This window comes from Taurulus bubalis (assembly GCF_910589615.1).
Source record: "Taurulus bubalis genome assembly, chromosome: 3".
Classification (NCBI taxonomy): domain Eukaryota; kingdom Metazoa; phylum Chordata; class Actinopteri; order Perciformes; family Cottidae; genus Taurulus; species Taurulus bubalis.
Genome location: NC_136591.1, coordinates 8,489,140 through 8,505,646, shown reverse-complemented (window position 1 = coordinate 8,505,646; position 16,507 = coordinate 8,489,140). Strand labels below are relative to the sequence as shown.

At 41.0% G+C, this 16,507-nt stretch overlaps 1 protein-coding gene across 1 annotated transcript in view; it reads left to right on the top strand.

Moving 5' to 3' along the window:
- Positions 1-16,507, top strand: part of LOC306734795 (adhesion G protein-coupled receptor L3) — a gene marked incomplete at its 3' end in the record, with an annotated part of 118,274 nt that overhangs the window by 38,817 nt on the left and 62,950 nt on the right. Inside the window, exons 4-5 of the mRNA XM_079216185.1 lie at positions 2,564-3,364; positions 15,698-16,048. Coding sequence (XP_079072311.1) covers positions 2,564-3,364; positions 15,698-16,048 — 1,152 coding nt within the window. The remainder of the gene's footprint in view (positions 1-2,563; positions 3,365-15,697; positions 16,049-16,507) is intronic.

Below are 16,507 nucleotides of genomic sequence, written 5' to 3'. Positions count from 1 at the left end.
GTGTGTGTGTGTGTCTGTGTGTGTGTGTGTGTGTGTGTGTGTTTATTATATGGTTCATTAGGGAGGTTAAACATGGCATTCATGGGGAAATTGAATTGATCAGGCATACAGTGTTTGAAATATACCTAATTAAATGAAATAAAGCATTTAGCTAATGCTAAATGCTTTATTTCATTTAGTCTTGTACATGCTGCAGCATCCAAAACGGTGACTCTTACACTGGACCTTCAGTCTTTGTTCATTACAGTAACACAGATTGACGGCTCTTTAGACATTGCCACATATATGATGATTATTGAGGGTAAGGTCATTACAGACCTGCTCTCCAGTGAAATCCCATAACACCGGGGTGTTTTCAGTCCCTTTAATAAAAGAAGATTATTCAGGTCGGCTTTATCAGCTGCATAATATTAAAGGAGAGGGCTATACAGGGTGATCAATAGTTTGTCCAATAAGCTGTCAGCATTTTTGATTATAGCTCTAACATGATGATGGCTATAACCTTCAGGGACTCACTAGTCAATACTGGCGGCGGATCATAGCAGTCATTATTATTTTACCAGCACCGCATGATCCTGCAGAACATATACTAAATATTCACTTGTGCCTCAGGAGCATTGTGTTTGTAGTGTTATCTTTCTACATGAGGTGGAAATGTGTCCTTTGTCAGACGTTAACTACAAAGCTGTATTTAAGTCAAAGATGGAAATGGAATCATTAAACAAGAGTCAAGAGTTTCGCTTTAATAGCTGTGCAGTAAATTGAAGTTTCATAGTAGTCATGAATTAATGACATAACACTGAAATCTGTGGCAAAGAGAATGAGCAATGAAGCTGAAGGGGTTCAAAACATTTCATAGAGACGTCTGTGCTGCTGAGGTAACAGTATTATTCCCCATGAAAGCCATGATTGCTTTTGTATCACTTCTCTAATATATTGAATTCCCTCCTCCAAGCTTACATCGAGAAGCATATTTTACAGAGCCCTGTGTGCTGTCAGTACAAAGCTTACCTTCTCTGACCCTGTACCCCGGCACATCTCGTCTTTTTCAACCACAAACGGCCCTCTTAGCATTTAGTGGAGCAACCGGTGAGATGTGTGCCAAGGCGTTGTGTCAACAGCATGCATCTCGCCACATTTTTCACCTGCAGGTAGACAACATGTTTAATCTTAAGAGATTACAAGGGAAAGAAGCCTCTGTGTTCGCTGTCTCCTTCTCCTCCGCCTCCTCTTCGAAGCGTGCAGCTTTTACCTCCCGACGGATCTGCGGCGAGAACCTGTCAGCGCTGTGTCAGGCTCCTGGCCCATTACAGTGAAAGGAGCCTTGACACACACTTTGTTTTTATGTGATGTACTGTAGGGCCCAAACCCGTGAAAAACGTGAGAACTGTGCTGTGCAAATCCTTTGTTTCCTTCTATCAGACTTCGGTCAGTTTCTCTCTTTTTAAAATACGTTTTATTTTTAAGGAATGATATTTTTTTGTGTGAATATAGTAATGATTTTGTAATCGTTTATCAAGATTAATGTTTTAAAGTACTCTAGATTTTATTTCAATGTAATCCAGTTCAGATGTCATCATTTTTAAAAGACAGAAAATTATAATTGCCTCAGTCCCTGATAATCTATAATCAACTGAAATTAGCTTTTGCAAACAGTTTCCGCTATTGACCTGCTCCAGCTGTATTGCCATGGCCTGGCTTTATCAGATTTGTGTACAAACCATTTCACATTTAATTAGTTTACGGCGCGGTATTGTAAATCCTGCTGCAGACTAAAAATGTCATGTCGGGGACATAATAATGGACAGGCAATCATTATATAGATGATGTAATTACTGTATTTGTGTCTTGTTTCCTATCTCCCAAAGGGACAATCATTACAGCATAGCTATTTATCCAAATATTTCAACTTTGGGTTTGTCTGCTTTATACTATTTATTAAAGTGTCACAAGAGTGTTCTAATAAAAGAAAAGAATGAAACCTTTTTTTGCGGTTGCATTTATATGTAATAGTAGACATGGACTGTGAAGCCACTTTGTAAAGGGAAACAAACTAAAATGGTAACGTGTGTAAGTGCCTGTGGGTAAGTCAGTCCGTCCGTGGTTTAATATAATCATCTGAATTATTTCTGCTTTACATTAAGTCAGAAGATATAACCCTCACTTACTCTATTCACCCCTACACATAAGTCTGTTCTTTCAGTGATATTGTAAACTAATTGCGTTAAGGCCGAGAGACTAACTGAATTGGAAGGTTCTTGTATAGATATAACAAACTGCACGTTTGAAATAATACAAACAGATAATACAAACATATTTTGGCTTTGTATATGTCTTGTTTACCGTCACAACATTTACTGTATGTAATCTTTTCTGCTTTCATTCGGATCATCCCAACACTGACAAAGAGTGTGACTCAATATATGCGTCCTTCACAGTGGAGAAGATTGAGCTGCAGCTTTCAACTTCAATGCATTTGCATCCAGTTGCTGTTTAAGTTATTGAGGAATAATACCTGCCAATGTAACTCTGTACTTGTCTTTCCCCTATTTTGGCTCCTCAGTATTCCTGTGCCCAGGGCTTCTGCGCAGGGTGTACCAGAGCGAGCACCTCTTTGAATCGGACCACCAGTCAGGAGCCTGGTGCAAAGACCCTCTCCAAGCCTCCGATAAGATTTACTATATGCCCTGGACGCCCTACCGCACTGACACATTGACCGAATATTCCTCCAAAGAAGACTTTATCGCCGGAAGGCCGACAACAACTTACAAACTCCCACATCGTGTCGATGGAACAGGCTTCGTGGTCTATGACGGGGCTCTATTCTTCAACAAGGAGCGCACACGCAACATTGTCAAGTTTGACCTGCGGACTCGCATCAAGAGCGGCGAGGCCATCATTGCTAACGCTAACTACCATGACACATCTCCATACCGCTGGGGAGGGAAGTCAGACATTGACTTGGCTGTTGACGAGAATGGCCTTTGGGTGATTTATGCCACTGAGCAAAACAACGGGCGGATTGTCATCAGCCAGCTCAATCCTTACACGTTACGGGTTGAAGGGACCTGGGACACGGCTTATGACAAGCGCTCAGCCTCCAACGCCTTCATGATCTGTGGAATCTTGTATGTAGTAAAGTCAGTGTATGAGGACGATGACAATGAGGCAACAGGAAACAAGATTGACTACATCTACAACACAGAGCTAAGCAAAGATGGCTCTCTGGACATCCCTTTCCCCAACTCCTATCAGTACATCGCTGCAGTGGATTACAATCCCAGGGACAACCTGCTGTACGTTTGGAACAATTACCACGTCGTGAAGTACACTCTGGACTTTGGAGCGTTGGACAACAGACTCGGTAAGTTTCTTAATTCAGTTCTCATAATATTCATACACGTTACTAGTTGTAATATCCTTCTCTACTTCGGTCAGTGCAATTTGGTGTTTCAGAGCAAATGGCGATGACAACAAAACACCAAACGTTAAAGTGTAAGACAATCTGAATGACATTTGTTTTTTACACATACATTCTGGAACAGAATCTTTAAATTTGGTTCAGCGGAAGATAATATAAAAAAAATACTGCCCACATTATTGTATATAATAATCATGACAATCAAGTCAATAATTTTTTTAATGTATTTTGTGATCCACTGACCTTTCCTCGACATCAACCATCTTTCCACTTGGCCACATCAAATACTATCTAAGTGTAAGTGGTAAATTACTATGCAAATTCCTTCCCCAGGGGATTAATCTAGACCCTTCATAAGAATGTAGCTGACATCACCAACAGGCCATTGTCCTGTATAAAGCAAAAGCAGGATACAATGCAATATAACTACAGAGAAATCCATGTAAAAAGATACAAAAAAATAACAAGACCATAATGATGCTAGTTATGAAAATAATCTATAGATAGCCCTAACCTTTGTCTGACACATCCATGTCTTCTAAAGAATGAATACATTTGCCAATAATGACCCATTAGATCTACTCGCACGCAGAGAACAAACTACATGTTTAGCCTCGTTAATTGAAAGGCTCTAAGAAAAGGAAAAATGTTCTTTGATTTGCTCCACACATTTGTATTTTGTATATCATGGCTTGGCATGGCAAGCTTTTGCGAAAATTTACTTTATGAAATGCTGCCTTATGTGTTTCCTCTGTATATTTACTTAATTGACAAAACGGTAGTGGAATAAAGTAGAAGTGATTAGTATAAAACCATTGTTTTGTATTTACATGATGAGCCTCATCAATTATCCTTTTATGATAGGAGAAAATTTCTATTTTCTTGGTCTATGCAAAATTGGACGTATAGTTCACGTATTGTATTTCAGCCACAAACAAAACCTTTTCCTCACTCTAGCTGCTCGCATTAGACTTCCAAAAAACTCTTTTGAAAAGTCTAATTTCTCCCCTCCATTGTTCTTTTTATAAATTGGTGCTTGTTGTGAAGCATGAAACGAAAAAATAACCTGTTTTGACACACCATGGTAATTCTTTGCGCTATCTCATCAACAGCTCTAGTCAAAAATGTCACAAGTTATTTGAGTGTGAAGTCCCTACCTCTCCTTTCTCCTCTGGAGCTTTCGCTACCTGCCGCTTGCCAGTTTAATTTATTTTCCTTCGCTGGCTGCTACTCTACCCCAACTCTTTTTTATACACAGAGTCCTGCTTCAACACTCCCTGTAATATATTCATTCATTCAGTGACCATGCTTACAGCGTTTGGTTTTGATGATACACAGCTACTCGTAATATAATTTGTTATAGTTAAGGTGAGTGAGATGATGTTGTAATGTGCTTTTTGTATTAAATGATTATCCATCACTTTTTAACAATGATACACAATGGGCACGCACACTTCCATGTACACACACAGGCACACACAGGCTAATTCACATGCAAATCCTCAGCACTAGACTTTCCAGTGAAATGTTTAGTTGTGTGTCTGGTTGCCATTGTGCAGAATAAGCTGCCCAGTGAAGAGGCTGCTGCATGAATATAGATAGTCAAATGTTACATTAAGTGGATGAATGGAGTCAAAGAACACTAGATACGTCAGATATACAGACTGATAAGAAATGAAGGAGTGATTGAATGGACTGTAAACCATTTAGTTTGATCAACTCCCAAACCAAATACAAAAACAGAGGATGCAGGTTTATTCTGGTTAAAGCAAGTGTTTTTAGCTGTCATTTTCCACACAATTGTCTCACTAGGAGCCTATTTGTGAGATTGTAGGATAGTTGCCTCAAAATTGGTTAATTGAGCATCAGTGTAGACCCCTTCACTACACACAAGTGAGTCTGTACTCTGCTGAATCATAATGTTGAAACACTTTACATGCTACTTGAGTGAGAATGTGCATAGATTAAGTAGAAAATTGTGTGATGGAGGAAACTGGAAATAGCAGTCACAGAAACTTACAGCAACAATAGCTCCTTGGAAAGAGCCACAAAGGTGTGGAAGATGAGGATTTGTAAACCATGTGATGCACATGTCTTTTACCAACAAAACAAAACAACTTGTTCTAGTTTGACCTGAAGCAAAGCTGTTACATTTAGCCAGCACACTAAGTAGAACCAAGTTGCTGCAAACATGGCCTTTTGGAAGTCGATTGTGTCAGTGATCATTGTGCCTGTTGACACTCCCAGAAAGGTATCGTTCTGTGATCGCTCTAACACAAGCGCATTTCCCCCTCCATGTGCAAGTGTGACCTGCCATACAAGTGGAGCATGGCATGTTGGCAACAGAGCAGCAGAGAAACAGCCAGGCCACAGCTTGAGCCTGCTACCTTCTGCCCAACCACATGGGCCGGGGCACAGCACCTGCTACAGGGCTGTAGGCATTGACAGGGTTATGATATCTGGAACTGCACAAGAAGCAGTGCCATATTGTGTCTCAATGTTTGTGAACTTGAACTCTTTCCGCAAATGATCATTTAGTCCTCCCCCAATCTGTTGGTAGAAAAAAGACACAAAAAAACAAACCTGTTATGATATTCTTGAAAAGAAATATATTTCACCACCATTAGTATACTCCCTAACACATTCCTGTGCTAATCTGTGCATTTGTTGAAGTCTATTCAACAGAGAGAGCAATATGTTTTTTGCCAAAACACGCCATTTTCAAGGACGGATGATCTATGCCCGAGAGTGCTTCCATGACAACTCCATTGATAATTAAATTCACTGAATTGGTGATAAAAACTGTGCTGCTCAGAATGCTATTAGCAGGCAGATATAAAAGCTCTCCTACCATTAATCCACTTCACATGATCATATTCAATGCAGAGTATCCAAGGACAACTGGGAAATTGCTCTATGATCTTTTTTTTTTTAACATAAAAGAAAAGACGCAGACTATACAATAGTTGAATAGCCAGTAGACAAAAAAAAATGCATCGTCCTATTAGTGAATTAAAATTTTGCTAACTCATTTGCAAAGGCCGTTATGGCCTCGCTAGAGGTTGCCGATCTTCTGAAAGTAATTGTCCTCCAACTATCCATGACCCAGTTCTCCAGATCCACCATTTAGAGTGTTCTCTCTTTCATCACTGTGTGGTTCTGCTCCAGCATCCCCCTCCACTAAGGACAGTTAGTGGATTGTTGGCGAGACGCAGAGGCTTGCAAACACCTCCGATTGGAAAGGTTCCTTGAAATCATTGTCAAGATAGTAGAAGTATTATATTTGATACTGACCAGGCAGTCACCTTTTCAAGTGCTTTTTACTGTTCCAAAACCAGTACATCATCTGGGCAACATCTCACTGAAAGAGTGTTCGTGCTCGGCAAACCATCCATCCATTCTCTTAAGCACTTATCTCTGTTCAGTATCACAGTTTCAAAACTTGTCTCAAACCCCTTACAGACTCATCCAGAATCAACCAAAGCTGTGGATTTCTACGTTCTGTTTGGAGTAACTACTGTATCCGCTGTATATGTTTTGTAGTCTTAATACTGTCCCATCATATTTAGATTGTTTTGTTTCTCCGTGCTGATTGTCAGTTTAGTAAAACGATTAAGTATTATTAACTCAATTTAAAGCAAAAAAAGACGATTGTGCTTACAGTGAATTGTATTAATTTTATTTAATATGATTTTCACACATGTGAACACATCACACACACCCCTACACACCTACAAACAAACCTGTGTACACATGCATAAGACCTCTTGGAATACAGATGATGAAGAAAAGGTCAAGAAGCCACAGGCTTATTACACAATGGACTTTCCTTCAAAATACGAAAAGAACTACCGTAACAATAGCAAAAGAAAACCCTGCAGTATTGTTTCCTTGAACTTGCCTGAAGACATTACTGCTGGACCTGGCCTCACCTTTACCAGAATAACCTCTGAGCTGTCTGCCACGGCGTCGGCTGCACTCGGACTCGACAGGACTGCAAAGGCAAGGGCAGCCGCATGAGAGAATTACCCTCAGTCTCACACACACCTGCTGCTGCTGCAGCACTTGTACGATCCATGCTGCTTATTATCACGTGTGTGTTAACGTAGACGCAGTATTTTAACTTCCCTCCAAAATGAGTTTACGCTATAGACTTCATACGTACTTTTCAATTATGTATTTTCTGATTTTCACTCATTTCTATTATTCAAATTGAAATAGTCAGATCCTAGCGTGTTGAGGACTATTTACAGAATACACTCAGTATCTTTGAGATGTTCCCGTCAGCTCACATTCCAGTGAGACGACGTCTGAGTGATTCTGCAATTGGTGTCATAGATACAGCCATCGTCTGGCGTTCCTGTAATTTTGCCACATGTTGCCATCTGGCCAAGGCACAATGCCAGCGCTGCTAGCCTGGAGGGAGCCCGCAGACGTGGTGCCCCGACCTTCATGCCGAAGCAGCTGATGTTTTGGAAGCTCGGGCCCATCTTGGCTCTATTTGGAAGTGCCTGACACATGCTAAATTGATTAAGACTGTCTAAGCAGTAAATGCTGGCTGGCAGAGTCTGGTGGAGATAATCTTGAGTGTGACTCAGTCTGCTCTTAAAGGCACAAACCGTTGTCCCTCTGGCACCAGTGCTGATGCACTGGCCTCCCATACCTGTCATGCTGCTTTTTGAGTGATCCATTTTGATGTGTTGCTATATAGTTCCAAGTGAAACCCTGCAGTTGACTTGTGTCATCATATAACCTTTTCTTTCCTGATAACAAAGCATCAAGAAATATTTTGCTCAGTAAACTCTCTGCATGCTGCATGAATCCCTTTTTGATGTTGAGGCTTAGAAATGTAGGCTACATGCTTATTTGCATTTAACACATGCCTGGTGCACCTCCTGCAGAGGGCAATTCTCTTCAAGGGAAAGTGCAAGGTTTAGGATTATAGTTTGGAATGATTTTTCTAAATCGTGTACACACATGCACGCACACACACAAACACGTGCACAAATGCACGATCTTCTTGCAAACCATTTAATGCTGCAACACAATGGGGCTCTGTTAGTAATGCAGCTTTATATTTTTTTGCATGGAAACAGAGAGCACTTTGTTGGTGCTTAAGCGCTTCTTGTACTGTTTCAAAGCCATATTCCCTCATATAAGAATACATTCTACTATATTGTGAAATAAAATCATTGTAAAAATCATCTGTAATATTTCTGTTATGGATTTTAAATGAAACCTTTGAGCTGACGAGCTCATGTTTCAAGTGGTTCAGCATGTCTGTTCATTCTGTGAGATACCGCATAATATATCACATGATTTTGTCTGGTGTCCCTCCTGACTGGCCATCCATCATGGGCCTTGGCAGCTCTACCTTGATCCAGAAATCGTACACAGATCACCTGTGTGGTTAGAGGGGTGGCAAGCAATCCCTCAATTAGGGTCAGCAACCTATCCATCTCTCCTGACATATAAAAAATATGCAAAAATGAAAGTTTGTCTCATGTGAAAAGTTTGGGTGAATGGTGATTATAAGACACCGCTTTTTTTGCCCCCTTTTCATGTGTGTAGAGTAAACTAATTATACCGTGTGTGTTTCCTCAGTCTTTCATTTGTTTGGTTAAAACGCCCCAGCTATCCCCACACAGACAATCAGCTGTGCAGTGTGTGAACTAAGCAGGTAGTTGGCAGTGATTTCACTCAATGGATATCAAACAGAAGAAAAAAATGTGCAACGAGGGTACTGTAGTGTGTGTGGAATGTTCTCCGCTCTACTCCTGACTGTATGTGTGTCTGTCTGTGTATGGCAACCAGTTTCTCTAGAAAATGTACCACATTACATTTAACAAGCTTGGTGACACACAAGCTCAAAAGTGATTTATTGTGGTCAATCAGCCAAGAAAAATCTGATTGGAGGCCTCCATAGGATCTTAAACTCTCTTTTAAAACCAGTGTCAGAGTTCCCCGACACAGCTTTGCCCGATCCATTTGGCCCGTACTACTGTTGGTTGAGAGTCCTTTGAAAAGCTTTACTTTTTGGCAAATGGATGGGACTTTGAAGGAGTGTTCCTTTCCTCTTAGTGAGTCTGAAATCCCCTCTGCTCATGTGCACATACTACTTTTCCCTCCTCTTGCTTTCCCTGGTACGTTTGATGATGTTTGGCCTTGTGAGTCGTCTGTGAGACTCAAGTTTTGGCTCTAAGAATTAAAACTGAATCCAGCATTCCTCCGTTTAGCTTTGAAAGGACAATGATAAATATGAATTTCTGTGGACTGTGATATTTTAATATCCCATAACTGTGTTATATAGTATATTAATAAATGTGTAGATGCATGAAATATTTGCATAATGTTTTTGATCTGAGCTGTTTAGAATATACTGAATAAATAAATATAACTTACGTGGCTAAATCTAATTTTGCAAATGCAGATGAGCTATGCATGCACATTAAGGGAATAAAACGGTAGTTGTTTCTTTGGGCTTTTGCATGAATTTACAGCACATCTGTTTTGTGACTTCACCCTATAGTACCTCACTCCAGTGCATATGCAAGCAGGCTGTGCTTACTTGTCCTCTGTCATTTAGCTCAAACACTGTGAGTGTCTCGCCAGGACTACGTTCATGTGTGCATATATATATCAGCTCATGGCATACGGTTCTCCCAGGGCTGTGTGACCTCCATAGATGCCCTCTCAAGTCCCTGGAAGAGAGCTTCGGAATGAGAAATTAATTGCCAAACAATGCATAGCTCCCATCCATTACGGTTCTCATCATGTCAAATGATATCGGAGCATTACCGGATGTCTAGCTGCATCATTTACCGCACACTCCCACCACCACCATCCTTCTACACCCACACCCCAGTTGCATTCTGATGGATTTGTGGTCCTGCCACAAAAGACTCCATTAAATGACAGGACTGTAATCATGTCATTGTCGACCATTCTCCTCAGCATACGAGGGATCGTGTCGTGTAGCATTTTGGTGGGATCATGCAGCATAAAGGTTAGGGAATTGATAAGCTTGGGAGTTTATAGAATTATGCCATTATGAAACGTGTACTGATTTTGGGAGATGGCTTAAAATAGATGTGCTGTATAATCATCAAAGATAACATGTTGTACAAAGTAATGCTCAATTAGCTTATGGCTGAGAATTAACAAATCACATTGGTTCACATATTAAAGCCTCAGATATATTTTCTTTTCTCCAGTTCTCTCCACTTTCATCCTGTCAGATGTGGGTCACGTTAGGACACGTCTTTTTATCATTAGTCTCAAATGTGTTACTATATGTATTGGTCAACTATAATTATCAGATAACCCACTTTTGTATTGCTACCTATTGCTAAAAAGAAGTTCTGACATCTGAACTAACGTGTGGAAGCAGCACACTCTCATCAAACGGCTAAATGACAAGTATATGGTTGAAATGTATTTCGGAGAGCTCCACTAATGGCCGCACTCTAGTACGCTTCACTCTAAAAATACATGTCCCAGCACCCTGAAATCCCATTTAGCAGGCTTGAACCAGGCTAGTAGAAAGCTAGCGGGTGACATCACAGTATGACTGTCAAATGTTTTCCAGGGTCGGTGAAAGTGACTACTGAAGTTGTAACCATGCATAAAGGTTCAAATACTAAAATTAGGAGGTAATTGGGTTCAGCACAAGGTTGGTGGAGTCACTTCACTGTCTAACGCTAGTTTCATTTTTACCCCCGAAAGCCCTTTGCACCGCTTTTGATCTCGACTATGCAGAAGTTTGTCAGAGCCCACGAGCCCGCTGCCTGTGCGGAAATGGCAAGTCATATAAACCGGATTCATTTCATAGTAGCAGAGCAGGTTCTTTTCCAGGAGCAAAGTAGAGCGTGCTTATCTAATTGTGAAAGCCACAAGCCCTGGGATACAGAGAGAGGCTAATTAGTTAGAAATGAATGCTTTGAAAATGAAGCACAAAGCTCGGTGTGTGGTGGAAACAGAATTTGTACATTTAGTCTGAGGGATTTTGTGCATTAGAAGAGGTGCGTAAATGACGAGTGGAGTTGGTTGTTCAATGAGAGGAAGCTGGAGCACTCACAGAAGTTTGCTCCTGTCTTCTATGCATGAAAAGGTCACCTGATCAGGTGTAGGAACATTCTTAAGCCCCAAAGCTTATGAATCATGAATATCTGATAGCTGGTTGTTGGCACTATTCATTTTTAATCAATTGTGAAATGCCTAATAATAATTAGGTAGGAATACTGCAAAGAGGTAGTATTTTTAAAGTAAACATTGCAATTATAATTTAATTTGTTCAAGGACATGAAAAGGATTCACCAATCTATACTCGTATTTCGTCTTTGTGGTCTCTAGTTCTGCACACCACAAAGCACGACGCACATTCAAATCTGCCTGTGGGGTCACTCACGAGTCCCACTGAGAATACCAAGGTTTTTCTAACCTCGTTGGTGCTCTTGAGCTTTTATTCTCCCTTCATCCCTTTGGAGAGAATGGGGAAGCTGGCAAAGCAAAACAAAATGTCCTTGTGTTGTCTCCAAGGCGTTAGTGCTTGCAGACTGTTGCTGCTGTCTGCTGCTGGCTTTCCTTTTTTTTTGTGCCCATCTCATGGAAAAGATATACAAGTTTGCTCAAGGACACTTTCTTCTTTTCCACTCCTGCTCTCTGCCTCCTGTGTGTCTTTGCAGGCGTATTTAACATGCTGCGTGTTAAAAAAATTATTATACAGTGGGCTCAACGGGATCATCTGGCAGTATGGAATTACATTCTAGACATGGTTTCGAGTGACTTTGAATTAACCTCATGCTGTGGATGGCGATTTCCTCAAGCTATATTTCTCTCTACTGTCATGTTACCCAGCATTAAAGAAAGTGATAGAACTTTTATTATTATGATTATTTAAAAAGGATCAGTTTATTGAATTATTGAATTGTCTTTGACATTGAGGGACACTCACAGCTGGATTTTTGCTTGCTATGAACTACAAAGCAAGGGTGTAGAAAAAGAGTGCATTCTTTCTCTTTCAAATTAAGTTCATAAGCAATAAAACACACTGTTGCTTATGTTAGCTAAATGGCAAACCTAGAAAGATGGTTATTGCTGTGTTACTGACATTAATGACTCAGTTTTCTGACTATATGACGACATGATTTTAGCATTTCACAGATAAACATTTCAAAGGTTTTATCACAAATGTTTAAAAAGAAGTAAACACGTCATCCTTCACTGGGAACATGTGTGTTGCTTATGATCCCATTGTGTTAACTCTAATTGCATTCATGTAGTGTCGGCAGAATTGGAAAAAATAGGAAAACCTGCAGTTATTGATGACGCAGATATTTGTGAATGAAATGCTTTAAAGTCTAATACATAGTCTGGTGTACTATTAATTGTTACGCCTTCCTACATGGTTAAAGATGGTAAACTCGGAGCACTTCTATGACTGAGCGATTGCCTCCACGCGGCTCTCAACGCGTTGACGGTTGTCTCACTGACGGCACGAGTAACGACAACAGAGCTGATGGATGACGGCCGGGACGGTGGGGCCCACGTGTACTAAAAGCACAGCTGCCGGTCTATGTGCACAAAACCCGAAGAAACGCGGATCAAAGCACACGCACACACACACACACACACAAAGCAGGAGAGCAACTCAGGACGGCATTAGTCCACTATATTTTTCCATAGCAAATAGTCGTGTGCTGCTATATTAATGCGTTGAATTCCGCATTCAGCACATTTAATGCATCACACGTCCCTGTACAGTTCACTGACTTGCATCAGTCTGTATTTTGGGCCGCTATAGTAACAAACTCGCTCAGCAAAAATGTGTCACATCCAGATTCGCTCCTGTATCAGCCGTCCTGACCAGTACAATATTCCCCTTATCTTAATAGGCCTGTCTGCACACCTTTTTAGCCACTACCTTATCGGAGTCTGTGCAAGGTGACCTTTACTGACCTCAATATGAGCAGTGAATTTCCATGATCAGATTTCCATGAGGTCCCCTTATGGGCTCTTTTACTATATGCAGTTCAAGCACCGCCGGCTGATTTCAATTAAACGTAAATGAATACCATTCCCTGAACCAAAAGAGTTGGTGTAACATATTTGAGGTTATCATCACTTCTCAAATACAGTTGCATAGAGAAATTAATTCACTCATGAATAATCCAATAAATAGACTGGTGTCCTTGGAGATATATCACCTGTCCTGTTTTCATGATCATTGCGGCCACAGGATGTACTGGGCTGCCAGGGCGCAGATTGATGGTGATGTCTAATAGTGGTTATAGAATGTAAATGGTGATATCTCTGTGGCTGGTCAAAATGTTAAATACCTTTTTGAGTATTCATGTGATTTTTAAAGCCCTGTTGATGGTTTGTAGTGTCAATTTATGTTGGTTGATGTGCGGCTCTCAGTGTGCGAGCATGGGACTGTGCTTTTCTGCTGGCTTATTCAAGCATTTGCATCCATATTCACCCGTGTGATAACATCCTTTTCAAGTTTTTGTGTATTCCACTTATTATTTACTTGTGTGTACTACTCAGGTGATTTTCCTTCTTCTTCTTTCCATCTAACTGATATTTTTGAAATTGTATAACCTGCATTATCAGACAGTTGGGGAGTAAAATAAGGGTCTGCGTGCCTCGAGTTCACGTTGCAATTCAATGAGATTCTTGTTATAGTTCCACGTTACTGATGGAGTGCCTCCACAGGAGAGCCCAAGATACCTGCGGATCGTATAAACACAGCAAACTCTTTTGTTAGCTAAATAAAACAAATACTCAATCAGCCTGGAACTTTTGCTGTGGTGGCAACATATTTAATCAACCTTAGCTCTCGTTGAATGAGTGCATTGACTGCTGAGAGCGGCCTTGTTTGTCACTACAGCCTACAGGCGTCTCGGCAATTCACAAACCGCGGCACTAATTTAGTGTTATTTCACTGCTTTCAAATTCAGCATACAGAGGAATCGCCCGATTACAAATTGAATCTCACTGAACTGGATTTCAGAAGTGATGTCCGTTATCTAAGCTTTCTGGATGTGTGATGTCCATTATACCTGTCGACCTAAAATCGACCCTCATTAGATTTTGTTTTGCTCCCCTTTCATGCAAAGATTGGGACATTTGTCACTTCTGTCATTTTGATTGTATCTCTGCATTAATCAGGGTGGAAGAAGACAACTATCCCAAATTGCATTTTTGCAAAGGCCCATATTATGTGTGTGTGTGTGTTTGTGAGAAGTGCTCTCTCGAAGGATTTTATTGAAAGGGGCTACAGCAAGCTGCCTTATTCCAAACTACACTCAGTAATAAGATCATGACATATGAAAATGCCAGTATCGCATATTGTAACATCTTTGAGCAAAAATAATGCAAATGTATAATGAGTAACACAGAGCAATGCTCCTAAATTATGATATTCCACAGAACACAGTTTCATAAGAATGAACGCACTTTTCAAAGATATGTTATGACCTCTGTGTTTTCTCTCACCTTCTGTGGCTTAAACAAGTCCACCCATTCATAAAAAGCTTGTTGCTAAATTAATTTGGGGCCCCTATTTTTCAATCAGTGACACAGGGGAGGGAATATAAAGGGGACAAGATGGCTAAGTAGATGAGATGATTGATGACAGGGAGTTGAAAAGGTGTATATGAATCTGAGTGGGAAGAGAAGGATTACCTACTCAGTGCATGTGTGTGTGTGTCTGTGCGTGTGCGCATGCTGGTGTTATGATAGCTCTTGTCCCCAACAGCTGAGGTAAACAGTGCCATTAGCAAGCGCCTCCTGGAGTGTAACCACAGGGAAGACTCACATCCAGGAAATAGGTATTTCAGTGTGTCCCGGCTGACCCAGAAATAGCATGTAGCTACAACACCCAGCTATTGACTCGCAGAGATATGCCCTCGTCAACAGCAACTTGTATACTGCACAGCTGTATATGTTTGGTGTGTGTCTATTAGCTTTGCCGGCGGGGGTCTAAAACTAGACACCATGCATGCCCATGCAAGTCACACCTGCAACTTCCAATTGATCCTCTTTGAACTATCTCCTCTCAAACTGAGGAGTGGAAAAGGGGGAAGAATAGAACCCCCCTGCGTATGCTCTGCCTTTTCTTTTAAGCAGCACCAAAATAAATTTCCCTCAGACACTAATGAAGTGTGACTGAAAAGAGAAAAGACATTTACTCTCAATCTTCTTTTTTCTCAACTCTGTGCATTTTTCCTTAAATCTGTCAGTTCACTTTGTTGCTTCTTTCTCCTTTACCAGAAACGTCGTCCTCTGTAATGGTGTACATGGATACGACGACCATGACGACGAGGACCACCACTCGACCAACCACTTCTACCATGACAACCTCGACAGCCAGGACTACCACCACCAAGATGCCCGCCACAACAACAGCACTGGCCCAGTGGCCACGGACCACATCCACAGCGGGGGCCCCTGGCCAGACGCTGGTGGAGGGTTTGCTCCCAGAAGACCACAGGGCGCCGCCTTCCTCCAAGCTTCCCAACATCAGGGTGGAGTACTGCAATCCCCTGGTGATGATGGACATCTCCTGGCCCAAGACCAAGCAGGGCTTGGTGGCCAAGATGTCCTGTCCACCAGGAACCGCAGGTAATGTGGATTTGTGTAATGTCAAATCGGTAAAGGGAGTCCTTCTTTTGGTAGTTTGGCCCCAGGTTCTCTGGTAGATCTTGCCTTGAAATTGGAGGATACTTTAGGGTACGTGGATCAATATTGTATGACGTATAACGCAATATTCCAAATCACATTTGGTCAACCTGATTAATCTTAGAAAACCTCAAACATTCCTCTGTCAAACATTACTCTGTTTAAACTCTTCTAATTCATATATATATATATATATATATATATATATATATATATGTGTTGTTATTTTTTCACTCTGTAAGGATGTCAATACTCTCGTTTGGAGACAGTCTATTGCCAGGCTCTTCCCCTTGATGTTGGTTGCTGGTGTGCGTTTTGTTTATGTTTACACTTCCCCTGCAGCTCTCGTCGTCTTGCTTCCTGTCCTCTCGCCTCACTCTTCATTCCTGGCTCACTGATACA